At 30.2% G+C, this 19,679-nt stretch overlaps 2 protein-coding genes across 5 annotated transcripts in view; one reads left to right on the top strand and one right to left on the bottom strand.

The window, feature by feature from the left end:
• The window catches only part of LOC107439328 (fatty acyl-CoA reductase 1), a 59,442-nt gene that overhangs the window by 4,147 nt on the left and 35,616 nt on the right, over positions 1-19,679 (bottom strand). For both annotated transcript variants that reach the window (XM_087167826.1, XM_087167825.1), the window contains exon 11: positions 8,571-8,700. In XM_087167826.1, coding sequence (XP_087023952.1) covers positions 8,571-8,700 — 130 coding nt within the window. The remainder of the gene's footprint in view (positions 1-8,570; positions 8,701-19,679) is intronic.
• LOC107439330 (putative E3 ubiquitin-protein ligase ariadne-2) lies at positions 1,065-13,531 on the top strand. 3 transcript variants are annotated; one of them, XM_043040130.3, is made up of 2 exons: positions 1,065-1,175; positions 11,872-13,531. In XM_043040130.3, the coding sequence occupies exon 2, from the start codon at positions 11,882-11,884 to the stop codon at positions 13,307-13,309; it is 1,428 nt and encodes a 475-aa protein (XP_042896064.1). In that variant the 5' UTR covers positions 1,065-1,175; positions 11,872-11,881; the 3' UTR covers positions 13,310-13,531. The 3 variants fall into 3 exon arrangements, with proteins under 3 accessions (XP_042896064.1, XP_015907373.1, XP_087023953.1); XM_016051887.4 differs by lacking the exon at positions 1,065-1,175 and adding an exon at positions 2,583-2,747; XM_087167827.1 differs by lacking the exon at positions 1,065-1,175 and adding an exon at positions 10,820-10,840.

Genomic DNA, 19,679 nt, shown 5'->3' on the forward strand with positions numbered 1-19,679 from the left:
ATTTTTTGCCGAGATAATTCAAGGTGAAAAGTAAACTCTAAAATTTGCAGATAGTGACTAATACATCAATAATGATTGTTATTGCGAATCCGGTCTTAAACTTGCAGGTAGGGATTTTTGCAGCAAAATTATATTTTTTATAAAAATCTGATAATTTTGTTCCAATATCGCAACTGCATCCATAAATTTTTTTACACATTTTTATGCACTTTTTGGCTTTTGCTAAAATATTTTTCACCAAAAAATTCAAGAGAATTAGTAATATTTCAAGAGTATTAGTAATAGTGCGAAACATTTATTATTGATATCGCTTTAAATTTTTTTTTTTTCATTTTAGAATTTCGTAACCGTTATTTTAATTACATTGACTGAACTCAGTTTTACTGAAAATTTATAATAAAAGTAAAGATATACCGCATTTACCAATGATATCTTTTCAAAAAAAATTGCATTCAAGATAATATTATGCGATGTTTCATATCATAAAATTAATATAATGACAACAGCTAGGAACACTATTAGTTAATAATTATCTTTAGTAAAATAACCAAAAATAGAATTTTTTTATGTGATTTCATTTTGTTACTTATGTGTTGAAAAAAGGTAAGGTAAGAAATACTGTAAAAAGTATATTATTTCTTCTTGTGCTATTGAATGGTTGTAATGTTAGCAATTTCATTGAGAAAAAACTACATTTCATTTTTATTGCAACAATTAAAAATTACCGTATCAAATCATGCCACTTTTTTACTGATTTGTATCAAATATACATATAGCACTATTACTAAATGCATCATTAAATGCATGTACAACGTACTATATACAACATACTATATTTACAGATACAACTCCTCTTTATTCTTTTCATTGGATTACGGAAAAGCCCTTTATATTTTATTCATTACATGCAAAATATTAGTAATATAAAATTATTGAAAACATCAATTGTTTTTAAATAAATAATAAAGTACTAAAAAACAGCGTGTAGGGGAGAGTGGGGTCAATTGTAACAGGGTACGATTGTAACAGAGCAAAAATTTCGAGTGTCGTGTTCTAGATTTGGTTCCTAGGTGGCGCACAAGGTGTATTTAATAAATCTACATGTACACCCCTGCTGGTAGCCATTTTTATGTACTTTTGAAAGAGTTACATCACAAAAGATATTTTCACGCTACGTAAGTACTTTTTTTGGTATTGGAATATTATATTGTAACAAAGTAATTTTGTTTAAACAAATAAAAATTATTAACCGAATATGTAAGTGGGCACCTTAATTAACATTTCAAAAAAAAATATTAGTTTTGTTAATTAACTAGCATTGTTTTTAACAAATGAAGCTGAAATGGCGTCTTGGGAACGATTGTAACAATAAGTAAAGTAACAGCTGAATGTAACAGCTGAAAATAAATAATCTTATGTTTACAAACCATTACTTAACTCTTTAAGAACCACCAATAGTTTCCTATATCATTTTTATTATGTTGCATGTGCATTATTTTATTTGTCACCTTTCACAGCATAAATTAAAATTTTTAACCCCTTAAAGTTAAAAGTTTAACCCTTGAGGTCTCTGCTCATTATTGTTTTTACTCCTAAAATATCACTACTATTTTGATCAATAAAAAAAAAATATCACAACTATGATAATATGTATAATTAACTATGTTTTAGTTGAATTTATGAACTGTTACAATTGACCCCGTAAGTGGGGACAATTGTAACAAGTGCACGACTGTCAAAAATTGTTAATAACTAATATAATAACATTTAAAATAAGGTATTTTTTTTTCTAGTGGAGGATAGTCTACTTTACTTGTCTATCAATTAATACTAATAATATATTGGATTTTTTGCTAGTTAAAAATAGTTAAGTAAAAAATTTTGCAATTGACTCCACTCTCCCCTATTATTTTAAAAAACAATTATGCTTATTGAAATGAATTAAGAAAAAGAATATGCTTTCTCCACTTACACTGAGAAAAAAAATTATGACCAATTACGAAATAAATGGAAAAAATGAGTCTATTTTATCGTGTTCTAAATGGTTTTTATGACAAGCTCTAAATTAGAGCTTGTCATGAAAGCCATTTATTCGGTTAAATTTAATTTTCAGTTTAGTATTTTTATGAAATGCTTGCTAATAAGGACTATAGTTGTGAAAAACCGAATTTTCAGTAAACCGTTACTATATAATCGGAAAAACTACCAAATAAATAGCTTAATTAATGCATATTTTGGTATTTATTACTAAAATCACGCTGTTCTTTTTTTTTTCTTTCCAGAAATGTCATTACCTTAAAGTACGGTAATTTTATCATAATTTTTTTCCATGTACCTAAATATAAAAGGAGGTGTTAACGAATTGCAAAATATGTACTAAAGTCTAAGCATACAATAAAAAAATAAAATCCGGATGTGAAAGGTTTCTGGAAAAAACAGAGAAGGTATATTATACTCCATAGAAAACTTGGGAAAATGAGCATGAATTTTGTAAAATTATCAGTGGGAGGTAATCTATCAAAAACCGGTCCTTTGTCCAGGGAAAGGGGTTGGGATTTGAAGGGTTATATGGGGTTGTGATTGGATAGGGGGTGTTTACAGGTAAAGAGGGTAAGAGGCAAGAGATGTTACAAAATTAAGCCATCAAATCATTTACAGTACACCACGCTGTGGCTGAGGACCTCGTTTTCTTTCTAGCACTTCTATATATCAAAAGTTACTTTGTGTTGCTCATTCAGATCATTTTGGTAAGTTTAAATTCAACATTTGAATTCTTTTCCTATAAAATAATTGTAGCATTTATTATTAGATATAGAGCGAGAGCTTCGTGTTATCAGAATCACATTAACTTGTATTCAAAGTAATACACTTTAAAATTTATTAAAAGCAAAACAATGGGACACGTCTTTTCTTTGGAAGCTTAAAAGCTGCTGTTCTGTTAATTGGTGTTTATATATTTTATTAGAAACTATGTAAATATAAATAAGCTTTAAAAAACTTTGATTTTGGTTAATTATATTAGCAGGACTAAGATGTTGACTATAAAGACGTTTCTTTGCGTTTTTGTTTCTTTAATAATTCATTGCTCAGTCATTTTTTCTCCTTTTAGATATTGTTCTTTTTTAATTATTTTTAACGAGTTTTTAGTGACATTATTCAAATTGAGAATTTTTTTTTTTTTGAAGATTAAATTGCTTTTTTAATAAATTATTGCATGTTTCGCTTAGAATCTTATTATATATTTAAATATCCTCCAATAATCAGTGTTAATGTTGATCAGAGTTTTTCAAAGAAATAAGAGTTCACTCTTAAAAAAATGACATTATTTGAATTTGAAGAATATCAGAAAGCATTTAATAATACCTTGATGATACCTAATGTCCTTGAATGTCCCAAATTAAGGTATTAATTTAATTAAAAATTAAGGTATCTTTATAAGGCATTTATTTACATTTTGTATCATTCATAAATTACATATTTATTTTATCTAAATTATTACGTTATTTTTTAGTAACTTTTTTACTCGAATTAAGAATTCATAATTTTCTTCGTAAAATTGCGTTTTCGAGAATTTTTATTTTTCATTTTACGGTTATTTTTAATAATTAAAAAAAACGTCTTTTTTTTTAATAGAATTTTTAGTTTATGTAACAATTTTGTAATGTTATTATCCGCCTGTTATTCTGTTACCTCCGTCTCTTCTATTTACCAAAAGCAAATACACAAACTACAAATTACTGCTCTAAAATTTATTCTAAGCGTATAAATTTAATCAGTTGTAAACATTGATTATTTCACGTAACGTAGAAATATTGTTATTATAACTTGCAATATCAACACTTATTTGTTGTTGCGTATTTTATTTGTAACGTAGAAGTTGTTTCAGTGTATAATACATGATTTTGTGTACTGCCATCTTAAACAAGTACAAAACGCCTCAAAAATATTTAAGACCAATAATCCGACTTTCGAACAAATTATGTGGAGAAAACCTAGGAAACTCTTAAACAATTTGACCTAACAAAAATGATTTAATTTCAAATACTCTTCTAAAATGCATTGTTCTTTAAATCCTTCCATTTTTCAATCCTTTACCCCCGTTATAACAGAAAAACCTTCAAATTTGTTGGTAGATCTATTCTATAGCATTAGTTTTACGCTAGATATAACGAGCCCGGTTGTTCTTCAAAGGAAAAAAAAAATGGACGCTATAACGTGAACTCATTATATTGTGAGTATTCAAAAATATTTCAACTATTTACTTAAAACTGTTGAACTAATTTCAACAAGACAATGATGTACTTCGGAAACTAACTGAATAATTAATGTTAACTATTTTTTTCCTTCTCTTTGTTATTATACGTATAAGTGATAGTTTGAAACATAAACAATACACTGGAGGTGAAAAATGTAATCAAAATATTAATCTGGTTCATGGCAGTAATTTTCGATAAATAACATAGTACGTTTAGAAACATGTAACGATTAAGCTTTTTAACTCATTAATTAGGGGAAATTATTTCACAAAAAGAGTGAGTTTTCAAACATGAAGCGTGTAAGTGATCGATAATCACTTTCAAATGAAAAAAAAAAAACTATTACAAAGATTATGGATTGTATTTTAACCTAAGATATACATTCCGGTCTTCTTGCCGCTTTCCACGTGACCGAGCAATATAGACTTATTATTAATGTGAACTAATTAATTATTTTCCATTTAAGCAAAGATTTTTGAATTTTTTTTCTTCAAAAAGGTACCGTACTTTTAGCGTCTACGACAAGCTTTCAAAATTATATATACTTTAACCTTTGATATTTTAATTTCAAAATATTTTGACTCTCTGTGGATGGCCAATAACTAGTGCGGTTGTGATAAGTGTTAATTACTTGCTAAAGTAAACCATACCTCACAAGAAGCAATTTGATTGACATATCCTTTCATTCTCTGTAAAGAGAGTATTGCTATCTTAGGTAGTAAAAGCAAATTCCAAAGATATGTATTCATTCAAAATATAATATCAATGTCATTCTGCTTTCATTGAAGACAGACATTGATAGTTTTCTCCAAGGGCAAATATTCTTAGGTGGTCTAATAGGCATGGTGTTCTAAAGAAGCTTACAAGACCCGGTGACAATAAAAGGTTTGATTAATGATTTTTCATCTATCCATATGAAATGTGTGGATAATGCTGCAAAAGAGAAGGTCATAAAGATTAAATATTTATTCTCTTGCAGCGTAAAGTCTTCTCTTTTCGATGTTTTAATGAATCACAAATTACATCTAAATTAAATTTATGTATTGAATTTTTTTATGATAGCCAGAAATAATTCAGTTAAAAGATAAAGTATTTAAAAATGAAGGTTTATTTTACAATATTATTAACACGTCAACATAAAATAAAAAACTTGAATTTTTTTTTTTTTTTTGTAAGAAATAAAGTTAAAATCGATAAACATTGGGTTTCGCTTAAAAAAATTACAAGAATTTTTATCACATAATATAATGACATGACATTCCGGATTGCATATTGAAATTGTTTTTGTAATAAATTTAGGGCAGCCGGATAACTAGGTTAAGTAAAAACAGTAGTTTTTTTCCGTTTTTTGTGTACACTTTTAAAAAACACCATACAAAAAACAGTTTTAAAACATAATCAAAAAACAGAAATTTTAAAAAAGCCAACTTTTATTTAAATTAAATATTTTTCAAAAAATAAGATAACAAAAAAAAAAAAGCATAGTGCCGTTAATTAATTTCGGGTAGATGATTGAAGCAATATGGAATGGCAGTTTTGCACTCCTGAAACAGCTTTAGACTTTATAAAATATAAGAATAATTATTTTAAAATGTTAAATGATATTTAAACTGTTTCTCTTCATTTTAAAAACAATTTTACACTATAACCAATTTTTCTAATCATTCTGTTTAAGATTTTATTTCGAATTACTAAACTACTATAACAGGAACGTTGGACTTGTAAAAGTACTGATAAAAAAAATCTTCCTACTTACTTTGTAAAATTATGCAAAGAATAAATTAACGCTATACTTAATTGTGTATTTAAGCTACTTTACATATTAAATACAACAGAAAACTTTCAACTTATATTTTTCTGTTTTTCAGGTGTATTTCTAAACGAATTACTAAGATTATTTCAATACTGCCTCATAATTTCTTTTCAGTGGGTGATGTGCGTAAATAAAAACTGAAATTATTCATTATATTTCTAAAAGCCAAGTTTTACTTTTAAACTTCTGTAATTTAAAGACTAGAAAATACCTTTTAAATCATTGAGCCCTCAACATAACTTGTTTCGGTGATATTAACTGTTGTAAAACGTTGTTGCGCTTTGCTGAAGTAATATACACCTGATGCATCGTAATTTCATACAAATTCTAATTAGATTTTTTGCTAAATAGTAAATAATTGTTGAATTAAAATACACATATATTAATTTGGGAAAAAAATAAAAAAAAGCTAAAGAAAGGCCGGTCTTTTTAAATAAAAGCCGATCTTTTTAATAAAAAAACCTAGCCAGACAGGATAATTTTTTCTTCTTCATTCGAACCCCCTCCCCCCCCTGTTTTTTGTAACCCTGAATGAGTAAGTAAAAGTATTTCCTCGCTTTCTGTTACAAGCAAAAATAAAATCTCTCTATATTAAAGAATCGTAAGGGCCGTTGAAGCCGCCGCTGCTTTGGGTGTTGACCTTTATGCGGCATTTCGTTTTAATGCGTAAAAACTATGACAGTTAGGAACTTGAAATTACTAAGGTGTATAGAAAAATGTAAAAGAATTACGATGGAAAAAGAACTAACATTCCATAATTTGTTCTGGAATTATTAACAAAGAAATTTGATTAAAAAAATACCATACGAGCGGGTCTACAGGACGTTGAAATTTGGCATATTGAAAGGGATACATTTGTTTACGCATTTCAAACGGTTTTTTTCTGCTAATTTCCCATTTGTTTGAAAGGTACTGTAAATTAAAGCGATTTTCTTACAGATTTTTTTTCGTTTTAAATATTAACTATTTATTTATTGTTTTAGAAAAATGTTTTTCTTCACGAGATCTTTATTTTATGCACTCGATCGCGCTCGAGTTGATATGAATCAAAAGTAGCAAGTGAGAAGGAGATTACAAGTTAAAAATTTAATATTCATAGCAAAACATTTGAAGATAAAATTAAAAAAAAAACTTGAGCGAAAAAAACCATTATTTCCAATTAACAAAATGGTTTTACACGGAGCTAAAATAAATGTATGTTTTGAAACCAAAATATTATGCTTTTTTTATTTATTTATTTACTTTTTTTAAATTTTTTCTATGGAAGCTATTGAAGTTTAAGAAGAAATAAATGAGGGCGAATTATAATTAAGTTCAGTGGAGGGCGAGCGAAATGATCAGGAGGAAAAGCCGCGTAGTCTAATGAAAAAATATATTTAATGAACGTGAAATGCCTCTAGAGTATTAAAATACATTTAAACGCCGTTATGTAAACGATATCGAATAAGTTAAAGTTTTTAAATGTTTTAAGGTTCAATGTATATCTCTACTAATAAGCATTGTAACTTTTTTTTAAAAAAAAGTATTCATTTTAAGCTGTGGGTTCAAAACGGGAGATTTGGCGTCCTGTGGAGTTAACAATTAACTGACACAATCTTGTAATTTGAATGCTTGCTTTTTTCACCTTGATAAATAAAACTTACTTTATGAATAAAAAATGGCCCTCTTAGCAGGTCAAATTTCATTTCAGAAGTTGCATTTCTGCAGACTGCATAATAACCCACATGGTATTTTTTTACTATGACTTTAGCAGTTTACAAATTAGTTATCGAATGCTCGGTTTTGTTTGTTCCAATGGCTGTACATTTTCTGAAGCCTGCACAATTTTTCTAAACATTGTCTATTATTAAGTTTGTAAATCTTTGTTTCTACGTAAACTAAAAGTGGGACGTAAAGCTCCGTACAGGAAGAAAGTAATAAAAAAATTCAAGAAAAAAAAAATTAAAATCGAAATAACTACCGAACTAATTGGAATTTCGAGAAAAACTCAAGTAAGTTCAGAAACATAATATGGCTCTCAATTAGATTTCAATTTAGTAGCGACATTCTTGCAGGTTGCAAATTGGCCGGTATAGTATTTTTCACTTCAAAGTTTAACAGCTAATAATTCTCAAACTAATTATTAAATGTTAACTTTCTTTTTGGTTCATCGTACTCCCAGTGCATTTTTGCAGACTCTTCCAGATTTTCAAAATTCTATGTCTATAATTTTTGCGCTGCGTAACAAAACATAACGTTAAGTTTAATGCCTCTCAATAAATGGTAACTTAGGTGATTTTTTACTGTAGAGAGGTGATTCTGTTATAAATTAGTCTAGCAGATATCAGTTACGACTAATTTCTTTTATTCTTCCGCTTGGACTTCAGGTATTGTTAGATCGCGCGTCAAATGTATATAAATATATAAGCATTAGTAATTTAGGGTGAACATCTTAAGTTCTCACTATTTCCTTAGGTCCAGGTATTTATTTTCGGAAAACCGTGTATCAAAAAGTTATTTACCTTTTTTTCTTCTGGTTGGAGCTCGTTGGTAAGGCCATGGAGATTAACGGTTTGGAAATTGAATGAAGTTGACATGAAATAATACAATTTCTCTGTCATTTTATCAAAAAATCGATACAGCTTAACCAATCTGAAACGAATGTAGACCTCTATTAGCATTAAAAAAATAGAGCAATCTTTGTGATACATAGACTAAAGCAAAAAATAACATGAAAAAAGAAACCAATTGCAAATTTAAACGAAGAAAACAATGAAAATTACGAAAAATATAAAACTTGACTTAGGGATTACTTCGGATAAAAAGCTACTAGGTCAAATTTTATGTTTATTAGTTTATACATTATGTATTCTCTTTTTCTCTCTTCTTGCAAAACCTTTGGGGTTCAGAGAGAGCAAATTTTAGATATTTGTCGTGCTTCTCGATAGAAAAGGTTTTGTATTCTTATGCCTTACAGGGCTGGTACCCCCAGGAATTTCTGCTGCATGCGCAACTTTCCCTTGAGATTTTAGTTTTTATTTGTTTTTTATATGATTTTTGATTCCTTTTATTAATTGAAAAAGATGGTTCCCAATTAACTCATGCTAAGTATTACTGGACATATCTGAAGTGGCAACGTGAATTATAAAGCTGCGATCGAAAGTACCCAAAATTGAAAGTAAAAAGGTTCCTTTTTGTGAAGTTTTTTTAAAACTGCCTCTCTTATTTTCATTAAAAAAATATGTATTTTTTCTTTCTCATTAAAAACGTATTTATCTTTCCTTATTTCGAATTAATTTAATTTTAATTGCGCTCTTTAATATTGAGTAATTTTTCATGTTTTTGAATTAAGACTGGTTATTCCTAGACACGTTTTGTAGATCTCCGAACTTCAGATAGATGGGTATCAGCTCTTGCCTGAAATAAAAGTGGTCGGTGAGCAATGCTGATAACAATTCTATAATTTTGGCAACTAAACTATTTGTCTCTAAATCGGGGAGCTTTGGACTTCCTGAACCCTTCACAAACAACTGGTTGTTGCAGTGAAACTCGACCGGCTTAACACTTTGCGGATAAAAAATTTTTATTAGAATATTACTACAGAACTACCAACTCCGCTTTTTTTTTTGTCCAATCTCAAGACCATATGCCAAAGCATTTTCTTGACTTTCTTTTCCTACCAAGTTTATAATTCATTAACTAAGTAAGACTAATACTGATATTTTCGGATTAATAGTTCAACAGTTATGAGAATTTCAAGTACAACATTATACTTGTACCTATTTACTCATCTGACATTGTAAACGAAGCATTTTTTTTTTTTACGTCCACGAGAACGAAACTATTCATGAGACAATAAAACAAACCGTTAAAATGCAAGTATTTTCATAAATAAAATGTACTACATTTGATTATTTTTGACTTGCTTACATTTGATTACATTATTTTGATTTGATTACATTTGGTTTGCTTATATATGCTTTATAATTTGCTACATTGGGGCAATCAAGTTCAAAATTGCACTTTTTCTACACAAAGCCCATTTAACATCTTAACTATTTATCTCAAAGATGCCTACTTATTTCATACAATTTAGTATGAAAAAGTACAAAACTTCTTGAGGTAGTCAAGTTCAATATTAGATGCGTAAGTAGATACAAGTGCAAAATTGTACTTCTTGAACATATTTTTTATAACAAAAGCACTTGATTCTGTATCATTCGTCTATATGTAACCGAAATCTATGAGATGGGAGTCTTAAAAAAAATTCCAAAAATTATTAAACTGTAATAAACTTTGTAACAATAATGAAAAATACATTAAATTAAGGCGAATAAAACTTTACTGTCAACTGCCAATCTCTCTTGACTCCCAATAACAATTACAATTGTTTTTACAATTATTCTAATTGTCCTATATTACAATTTTATTTTATAACCTTCGTTGAACAGCAGACCCAATTTTTTGGGTTAACGACAGCTAGTATTCAACTCTGTAGCCTTGAACCTAATCCAGAAGACAAGGGAACTCCTGGATCAAGTATTGGGAGAAATTTGCTTTTATGATTTAAATTTACTTTTTGATGGAACTAACCGCCATTTGTGAGAGGAAGACCACGGTTAGCCTGGCCGCAAAGGAGCTCTAATTCATGATCTGACTACCACTGATGATATTACAAATATCAAAGAAAGACTCTTCGCTAGATGGTTTTTGGGAAAATTCTTGCAGATTTCGTGTGGATTATTTATCTCTCCAAGAATCTATACTAGGGTGGAATGAAGTGAAAATTTATGTAAGCGGAAAAAAAATTTTAGAGTGAGCTATTTTTCTATAATAAGCTATTTTATTATTGCAAAAAAAAATTTTTTCTTCCAAAACAAAAAGTGTTTTTTGAAATATTATTTTTGTTTTAGTATTAGCAATAAAAAGGAAATTGTTTTCAGTCAACTTTTCACGAAATTAACGGCAAGACCCTTTGCATTTTAATTGCACGGCAATATACAGCATTGACATTTATAATAGTCCCTTTAGCATTCTGTACAAACGTCTTTAGCATATAACCCTAAAATGGTTTTAATCAATTATACGTGAAAGAATACTTCTGAAACAATACCTCACTTACCTACCTAAAGGAAGTTTAGTCCCCCTCTCAATTCACCCCCATTTAACTTTGAAAAAAAGAGGGAAGCGTGTAGAGGAGGATCTGGGAGTTTTTAGGTATAATAAAGCTATATAGGACATAATAAAGCTAGGACATAATAAAGCTTTCTACGAAACAAATACTGAGTACAAATTTTTCTGATGAATATGCTTTGTTTCACTAGACTATAAAGCGATGGATGATTATTTTAAGAGTGATATCTTAATTCATTCCCCCTTTTTCACCAGGCGGCCGATTTCCTAGCAAAGAGGTAATATGAGAATAAGACTAAATAAATCTTGATAAAACCCTAAAAAATCTCATAACATCCGCGCAATACAGTTCTATCATGCAGTGTGGTTATTATTGTATTAATTTAGACTTTAGTGTTACATGTAATATTAATTACATAGTGAAGTTTTTATATCGACATTCTGTGTATGTAAAAAATTTTTTTAAACTTTGAACTAATTTTTTGCAATTGGATATGTTAAGTAATTTTATTGCTCTGAAGAGTCCATGTACATAATTTACCCGATTTTTCAACTATGTATGATGTTTTCAAGTTGTGTAATGTCCTCATCTAAGTATATCCGTTATATCAGAAACTCTAACTATATTATGTTTCTTGAAATTTGTGTTATTGATACAGTTTTACATCTTCATTTTTTTTTCCATTACAGAGTTTGAGTGATGTCTACTTCTTATTCAGATGTCGAACTTGATGATGAGAGTGATGATGGTGGATATTATGATTACTACGATTCTTCTGAAGTTGATGAAATATTAGAGACTGATCATCAGGAGAGTGATCCCGAATACTTTGAATTTAATTGTCTTGATAAAGAAGAAGTGAAAAGGATGCTCAATGAAAATGTAGAAAAACTTTGTGCCAAGATACCGGTGAAACCATCCTTGGCAAAACTACTTTTACATATCCATAAATGGGAAACTAATGATCTAATTACAAGTTACCAAAGTGATGCCTCTAAACTTTTAGCAGACTCTAGAATTGAACCATCACCCAAACCACAACAAACTAAAATTAATCTCAATTCAAGGACTCTCACGTGCGTAACATGTTTTTCAACGTACTCTCGAGAACATTTTAGTGCTCTAGCTTGTAATCATTACTTTTGTAAAGATTGCTGGTTTACTTATTTTGAAATGCAGATTACGCAAGGACTAACTACTGCAATAGAGTGCATGGCTCATGAATGCACAATTCTTGTTCCAGAAGATTTTGTTCTTCGCATGATAAACAAATCTCCCGTAAGGGAGAAATACCAACAATTCTCCTTCTGTGATTATGTTAAAAGTCATTTATTGCTGCGTTTTTGTCCCGGTGCAAACTGCAATGTTGTTGTTTTCGCAAAAGAATGCCAAGCGAAGCGCGCCACGTGTAAACAGTGCCAAACAAACTTTTGTTTTAAATGTGGTTCTGCGTATCACGCGCCATTAGATTGTAACACTGTAAAAAAGTGGGCGCAGAAATGTACTGATGATTCCGAGACTGCGAATTATATTTCCGTTAATACTAAAGATTGTCCATTCTGTCATGCATGTATAGAGAAAAATGGGGGGTGCAATCATATGAGTTGCTGGAATTGCAAAAGGCAATTCTGCTGGATTTGTCTAGGAGAATGGAATGGGCATGTGAAATGCAATGCATATGAAGAAAATACAAGGGATGCATCTCTTCAGTCTCAAGCTAGAGAAGCTCTTTCAAAATATCTTTTCTACTTTGAACGATGGGAGAATCATAATAAGAGTTTAAAGCTTGAAGAACTAAATATTCAAAAAATTAGAAATCAGATTAGTGCAAAAGTAATGGCTAAGGAAGGAAGCTGGATTGATTGGCAGTATTTATTGGATGCTGCTACCCTGTTAGCAAAGTGTCGCTATACGTTGCAATATACATATCCATACGCTTACTATATGGAAGTTGGTGCAAGAAAAAAATTGTTTGAATATCAACAAGCCGAGCTGGAGAAAGAAATTGAAAGTTTGTCTTGGAAAGTTGAAAACGTAGTATCAACCGACAGAGCAGACTTAGAAAATCAAATGAATATTGCTGAAATAAGGCGACTTACTCTGCTTAAAGATTTTTTGGTTGCTTGACAATACCTTTACCTCCAGTAAATAAAGCTTTCAATATGATTTTATTCCAATGTAATAAAAATTAAGCTTTTGATAATTGTAAACTGTTAAATTTAGCCTTGCTTTGAAAATATCTTGACTTTATTGTATCCTACTTAACTTTTGCTATTTGCATCTTTTTAGACATGTTTATTATTTAATTTCTATTTCCTACTTGTTTAAATAAAATGTTTACTATCTGAACTTTTTATTGTTAGTATTTTTTAAAATTAGACTCGTGAAATTGCATAGACTATATGTTATCCTATAGCAGTTCAGTTAAAATTTCACTTTTACTAATTATGTATTAAATCACACAATTAGATGCAGAAACAAGTTTTTTTTTCTTTTTAAATACGCATACTTATTTTTAAAAAAATTTTGAATCAGTACTTTCAAAATGACAGTAGATAGAAATTCGAGAAGTGGCATCGAATGAACTAGGTCGAACGAAAGTTCAAACTGTATAATATTGCCTTCTTTATTATTGTAACTAAGTAGTTAATTACAGATTTATTCTATACTTGGTTTCCAATCTCAATAACCTAAGGGATGTTTTAAGCTGATTTTTTTTAAAAATTTTGTGTGCAAATTTATAGTCGATAAAAAGAAGGCTATCAGATTAATTTAATTACAATATGAAGTTAAGGAAGTCAATAGAATAGTGCATTATTCATAATAATTTATAAAAACAATAAGAACATATACTCACTAAATACATAAGCAATTGTTAATTAGTAGAAAAACATTTTGTACTGTAAGAATCACTTATTGTAGTCAGATTTCAAGTTAAACTAGTAATGAAAATGAAGAAAAAACCTTTTTATTGTTAAGAATAAAGTTGTAGAATTTATATTTGCATATTTGATTGTACGAGGATAAAAGCTGCCTGTTTTTCAATTGGTTCTTGTGTCTTCGTAGAGCAATAGAACTTCTTGCCATTTTCAAATTTCTTAAGTCATGTAAAATTCCTAAATTTCAGATTTAGATTATTTATAATGTTTCAATTAAGATTTTGAGATAAAGGAATTTATGAGACTAGTAAAAAAAAAGTTTCATTTAGTCAGTTTATTTTTCACTTTATCATGTTCTCGCGTTTGCTCGGACTTTTTGCTTATTAATATTATGTCCTATATATAAATCTTGCCTCATAACCCTAGTGTGTATGAAAATTTTTTTGTCTTAATAAAGGACATCACAGAGGTATGTAGATACTTTGCTTTCTACTGCTTCGACCGGGAATCAATTCAACGAGGTGAAAGATTGGTGCCTGGTTCGATTTGGATTGCATTATCTCAGTCATGATTTATTTTCCCTTTATTTTTGCTTCAGGATCAGTTATCTTTTTTGGGAAAAAAGCTCATAATTTGCTTAATTGTATTGTCAAGAGTTCTGTATAAAACCAACTTATATATATAGGCCAAGCTTAAAAACTGCTCAATCCGAGAAAGATATTCTTTTGTAGTCAGAGCATTCCCATAACATAATACGATGGCCTTGTGTTTGGATTTTTCTATAATACGAGGGTTGTAAATTAAATAGGGGCAACTTAACCTTGAAACTCACAGAATGGCGGACATGCGCAAATAGGATATGGGAGCGGTGACGTGACGCTGTTGTCGATGTGCAGAGTGCAAAAAAACAGTCGATCTGCTTAGAAGGGTAGTTGTTATGTGGCGTTAAGGTGAAGAGTTTCGTTTTCATCGCTCTAAAGCATGTTTTCAGAAGCATGACGAAAAAAGACGAGATGCTTGAACCCATCGTGCTACTGTCCTAACCGGTAATGCATTTGCGCCACAGGCTTCCACTAATCCTCGATAGAATTCTGTTGCATTTTTGCCACGGACAACCTCGATTTTAAGCCACGACCGCTAATCACCTTTTGAAAACATGCTTTAGAGCGATGGAAACGAAAATCCTCACCTTAACGCCACACAACAATTACCCTTCTAAGCAGATCGACTGTTTTTTGCACTCTACACATCGACAACAGCGTCACGTCACCGCTCCCATATCCTATTTGCGCATGTCCACCCTTCTGTGATTTTCAAGGTTAAGTTGCCACTATTTAATTTACAACCCTCGTATTTACACTAAATATGATGAATGATTTTGATAGTTGAATGATGCAAATAGTGGGGAAAAAAAGCTTTTGAAATTTAATGTTAATTTTCTAAAAATATTTTTACAAAATTTCCCAACTATGATGTCTACTTAATCCGGAAGCGGGTTAAGTTGGCATAACATAATGATTTAATAAAATCAGTAAAAGAAACAGAGGCTAGCATTTAAAATCGAAGCAATTACTGATTATAAGCTAATTACAAATAGAATAAACAAGATAGTAATTATAATTTAAATTCAAACACTGGAAGTTTAAGGAAAATTCAATAAAATTCCTAGAAAAAATTTAATTAGTCATTCAGTAGAAAATAAATCGCGTTATCTGAAAGTAAATCGATGTTTAAAAAGAAATTGATAAAGAGTGACATTTCTACATGAATTTTCTTCTTCCTTACACCCTAGAAAGGCAAGAAAAAATCGTGAACATGAAATTTTTTCTTTGTGACATACTTTAAATGCGACATACTCTTTCTGACATACTCAGATAAATCTGAGCCATTTATTCAGATAAAACGATTTTTACATAAATATAATATTATTATAATGTTTTTCTAAAATGTATTTATAGAGATTTCATAGTATAAGATTATATTTTAGTATAAAAATTGGCGTTTATTTGTAGAATTGCTCATATCGTCGCCTTGAAACTAAACCGTGGTAACTCAAAAAAGCAAATTTTTCAGGAGAGCAATTTCTAACTTTCTGCGTTAATGCTGATCGCGCCAATGCGATAACGATTTATCTGCTCTCTTAATTAATTTTATTGAACTATGAAGATAATACTTTGTTTCTCTAAAAGGGTGATTTTTTTGCACAAAGTGACCCAAATATCTCATTTTTCGATTTTTTTGAGTTTTACGGTTTTGTTTCAAAGCGACGATATAAGCAATTCTACAAATCAATGCGAATTAGGCGGCCAAACAAAAATGAAATTTTTTTTTTTTTGGGGGGGGGGGCACGCTATTTCTACATGAATTTTCTTCTTTTTTATACCCTAAAAAAGCAAGAAAAAATATTAAACATGAAATTTTTTCTTTGTGTACTTTAAATGACAAAATACCAATTTTGAATTTTTCCCGATTTTTTCAATTTACGAACTTTGATTAAATTTTTTTATTTTTGTTTCTTATACTAAAATATAATCTTATACAGTGAACTCTCGCTACTACGATATCCGATACAACAATAACTCCCTCTATTACGATAATGTTCCGTGGTCCCGCCAAACTTGCATATGGATTAATGTTATCTTCCTCTCAATATAACGATATTCTCTGAAGCAGTAAACCTCTGTAAAACGATTTTTTTTCAAATTTCAACATTATTTTCTATTTTTTTTATTGGTTTTCAAATAATGTAAAATGCCTTTTTGTCATCTTTTACCATTTTTTTCATCTTTTCTGATAAAAGGGTCACTGCTGGTTATGATCTTTCACCCCACTGTTATTTCTTTTCACATCAGAGAATGGCTTTTGTATTCAAATTTCATTCCCCCACTGTTGAGGTACTTAGACCACCCTAAGAGCTTCATGTTTTAGAATTGCCTCCCTCAGTTCTTAAGAAATCACCATTGTAACATCATGAGTCATAAATGATCACACACATCACAGTAACACCTGCTACCCTGAGAAGGTACTGTTTCTGTAGAAGGTGGGTGGAGCACATTTATTGAAATTGAGGAGGAGAAAAAAATGTATACTGACCATTGGTCATCGTTCATGTTCATCACTGTCACTTAATCACTGATTTAAACTACACCTGGTGTTTTCATGAGCTAGCGCAAATTCTACGATCAGAGCTTTTCGCATTTAGTGCTGCTAACATTTTCAGCTTGTTGAGTCTTCAGTGTATTGGATATTTTTTACTAGTGTAATTTAGCATAAGATGGCAGGGAGAAAGCAACTTTCATTTCAAGATAAACTTAACGTTATTAAAGATATTGATGATGGGATGAAACAGATTGATGCAGCTAGAAAATACGGATTATCTCAATCTACAGTTGCAACGTTTCTAAAGAAAAGAAAACAGATCGAAGAAACTGTAAGCTCAAATTTAATTTATCCAAAGCGTAAACGACTAAAAGTCGCAACTAATGAAAACATTGATGCTGCCGTCTTAAAATGGTTTCAAGAGATGAGAGCAACAAATATCCCGATAAATGGGCCCTTGTTATGCACACAAGCACGTAAATTCGCAGTAATGCTAGGGAACGAAACTTTTAAAGCTAGTAATGGTTGGCTAATGCGTTTTCGGGATCGACATGGAATAACTTTCCAGGAAGTTCACGGAGAGAAAAAATCTGCTCCGATTAACGAAGCAAATGAATGGAAGCAAGAGAAGATGACAGATATTCTTCAAAAGTATAAACCAGAGAACGTTTATAACGCAGATGAAGCTAGGCTGTTTTTTCAACTCCTTCCCGATCGAACATTGGCATTTAAGGGTGAAAAATGTTACGGCGGAAAAAATCAAAGCAGAGATTGACTGTTCTTCTGTGTGCCAATAGCACAGGGACACACAAAATGCAACCTCTTGTTATCGGCAAATCATTGAAGCGGAGGTGTTTCAAGAATGTGAAAAGTCTTCCCGTGGAATATAAAGCCAATAAAAAAGCTTGGATGACTTCTAAGTTTTTTCTGAATGGTTGTTGATGTTAGATAAAGAAATAAAAAAGAGGAAGAAAAAAATTGCTTTATTAATTGATAACTGCACCGCTCACACATCAATTCCAAGACTACACAACGTCGAAATTGTTTATTTCCCGGCCAACTGCACTTCGATTTTGCAGCCACTCGACATGGGCATAATCAAGTGTTTCAAAAGATACTACAGGAAGCGTTTGGTTGAATCGATACTTGTCAACATCGAAAATAAAGTAGAAGATCCTTTTAAAACTGTGAATGTCAAGGAAGCATGTGATATTATTGCTGGTAGTTGGTGGGAGGTAACAGAAAAAACTATTCAAAATTGTTGGGAAAAGGCCGGTTTGTGTGTCTTGGAAGATGAAATTGCTTCTAATAGTGAAGAAAATTCCACAGACAGTGATCTTTCAGATAATCAAGAATTTGTTTTGAATCTTCAAAAATCTTTATCCCAACTTGAGGAAAAAATGGGTAAAACATATGGTGTTAACGTGGAGGACTATTTAACTGCCGATGACGATCTCACAATTTTCGCAGGAGTTATTGATGAAGAGATTCTCTCTGAAATTACGGATGAAATGGAAAATAATGATGAGGAAGAAGATGGTGATGATGATCCATGTGTATCACAGTCCGTATTGTCACCCCATGAAGCTCTTCAATCCGTAAAATCTCTAAAGACATTTTTCTCAAGTCTTCCATTCACAAATGAAAATCATTTTCGGGCATTGGACTCTATGCATACTTTGTTGGTTGACTTAACAGTCAGAAAAATGAATAAACAAACAAAAATATCAGATTTTTTTCAATAAAAATGTTTTTTTAAGGTAAGTTTACAATCTTATGTTCTGTATTTATATCCATTGTTTTTAATGCTTAACCGTAATAAACACTTTGCAAATTAATTTTTTCGATAATATATAAATATATTTATAGTTAATGAATATATAACATTACATTTCAAAAAATCTTATTGCGTCCCAGAATTATGTGGGCCCTCGATATAACAATATATCCCTCTACAACAATATTCTTATTTGGTCCGCAAAATATTGTTGTAGCGAGGTTTTAGTATGAAATCTCTATAAATACATATTAGAGAGACATTATAATAATATTATATTTATGTAAAAATCGTTTTATCTGAATAAACGGCTCAGATTTATCTGAGTATGTCAGAAAGAGTATGTCACATTTAAAGTATGTCACAAAGAAAAAATTTCACGTTCACGATTTTTTCTCGCCTTTTTAGGGTGTAAAGAAGAAGAAAATTCATGTAGAAATAGTGTGCCTCCCAAAAAATTTTTTATTTTTTTTGGCCGCCTAACTGGCGTTTATTTGTAGAATTGCTCATATGTTCCCCATTTAAAATGTCAATTTACCCTAAAATAACTGCATCATCATACAGCAAAAGTTTTTTAAAACGTTTCAGCACGTAAATACACAACTGTTATGCTTACTCAACTTATCAAAACTGTTGAAAACGCATTTAAATATTTTAAACCTTCATAGAATATTTAGGTAATCAAAAACAATTTTCTGGTAGGAAATTTGCCACCATTCCTCTTTGGAAGCGGAATCCATCC

This window comes from Parasteatoda tepidariorum, chromosome 7, assembly GCF_982258835.1.
Source record: "Parasteatoda tepidariorum strain Cologne lab strain chromosome 7, Ptep-v5.0, whole genome shotgun sequence".
NCBI lineage: Eukaryota > Metazoa > Arthropoda > Arachnida > Araneae > Theridiidae > Parasteatoda > Parasteatoda tepidariorum.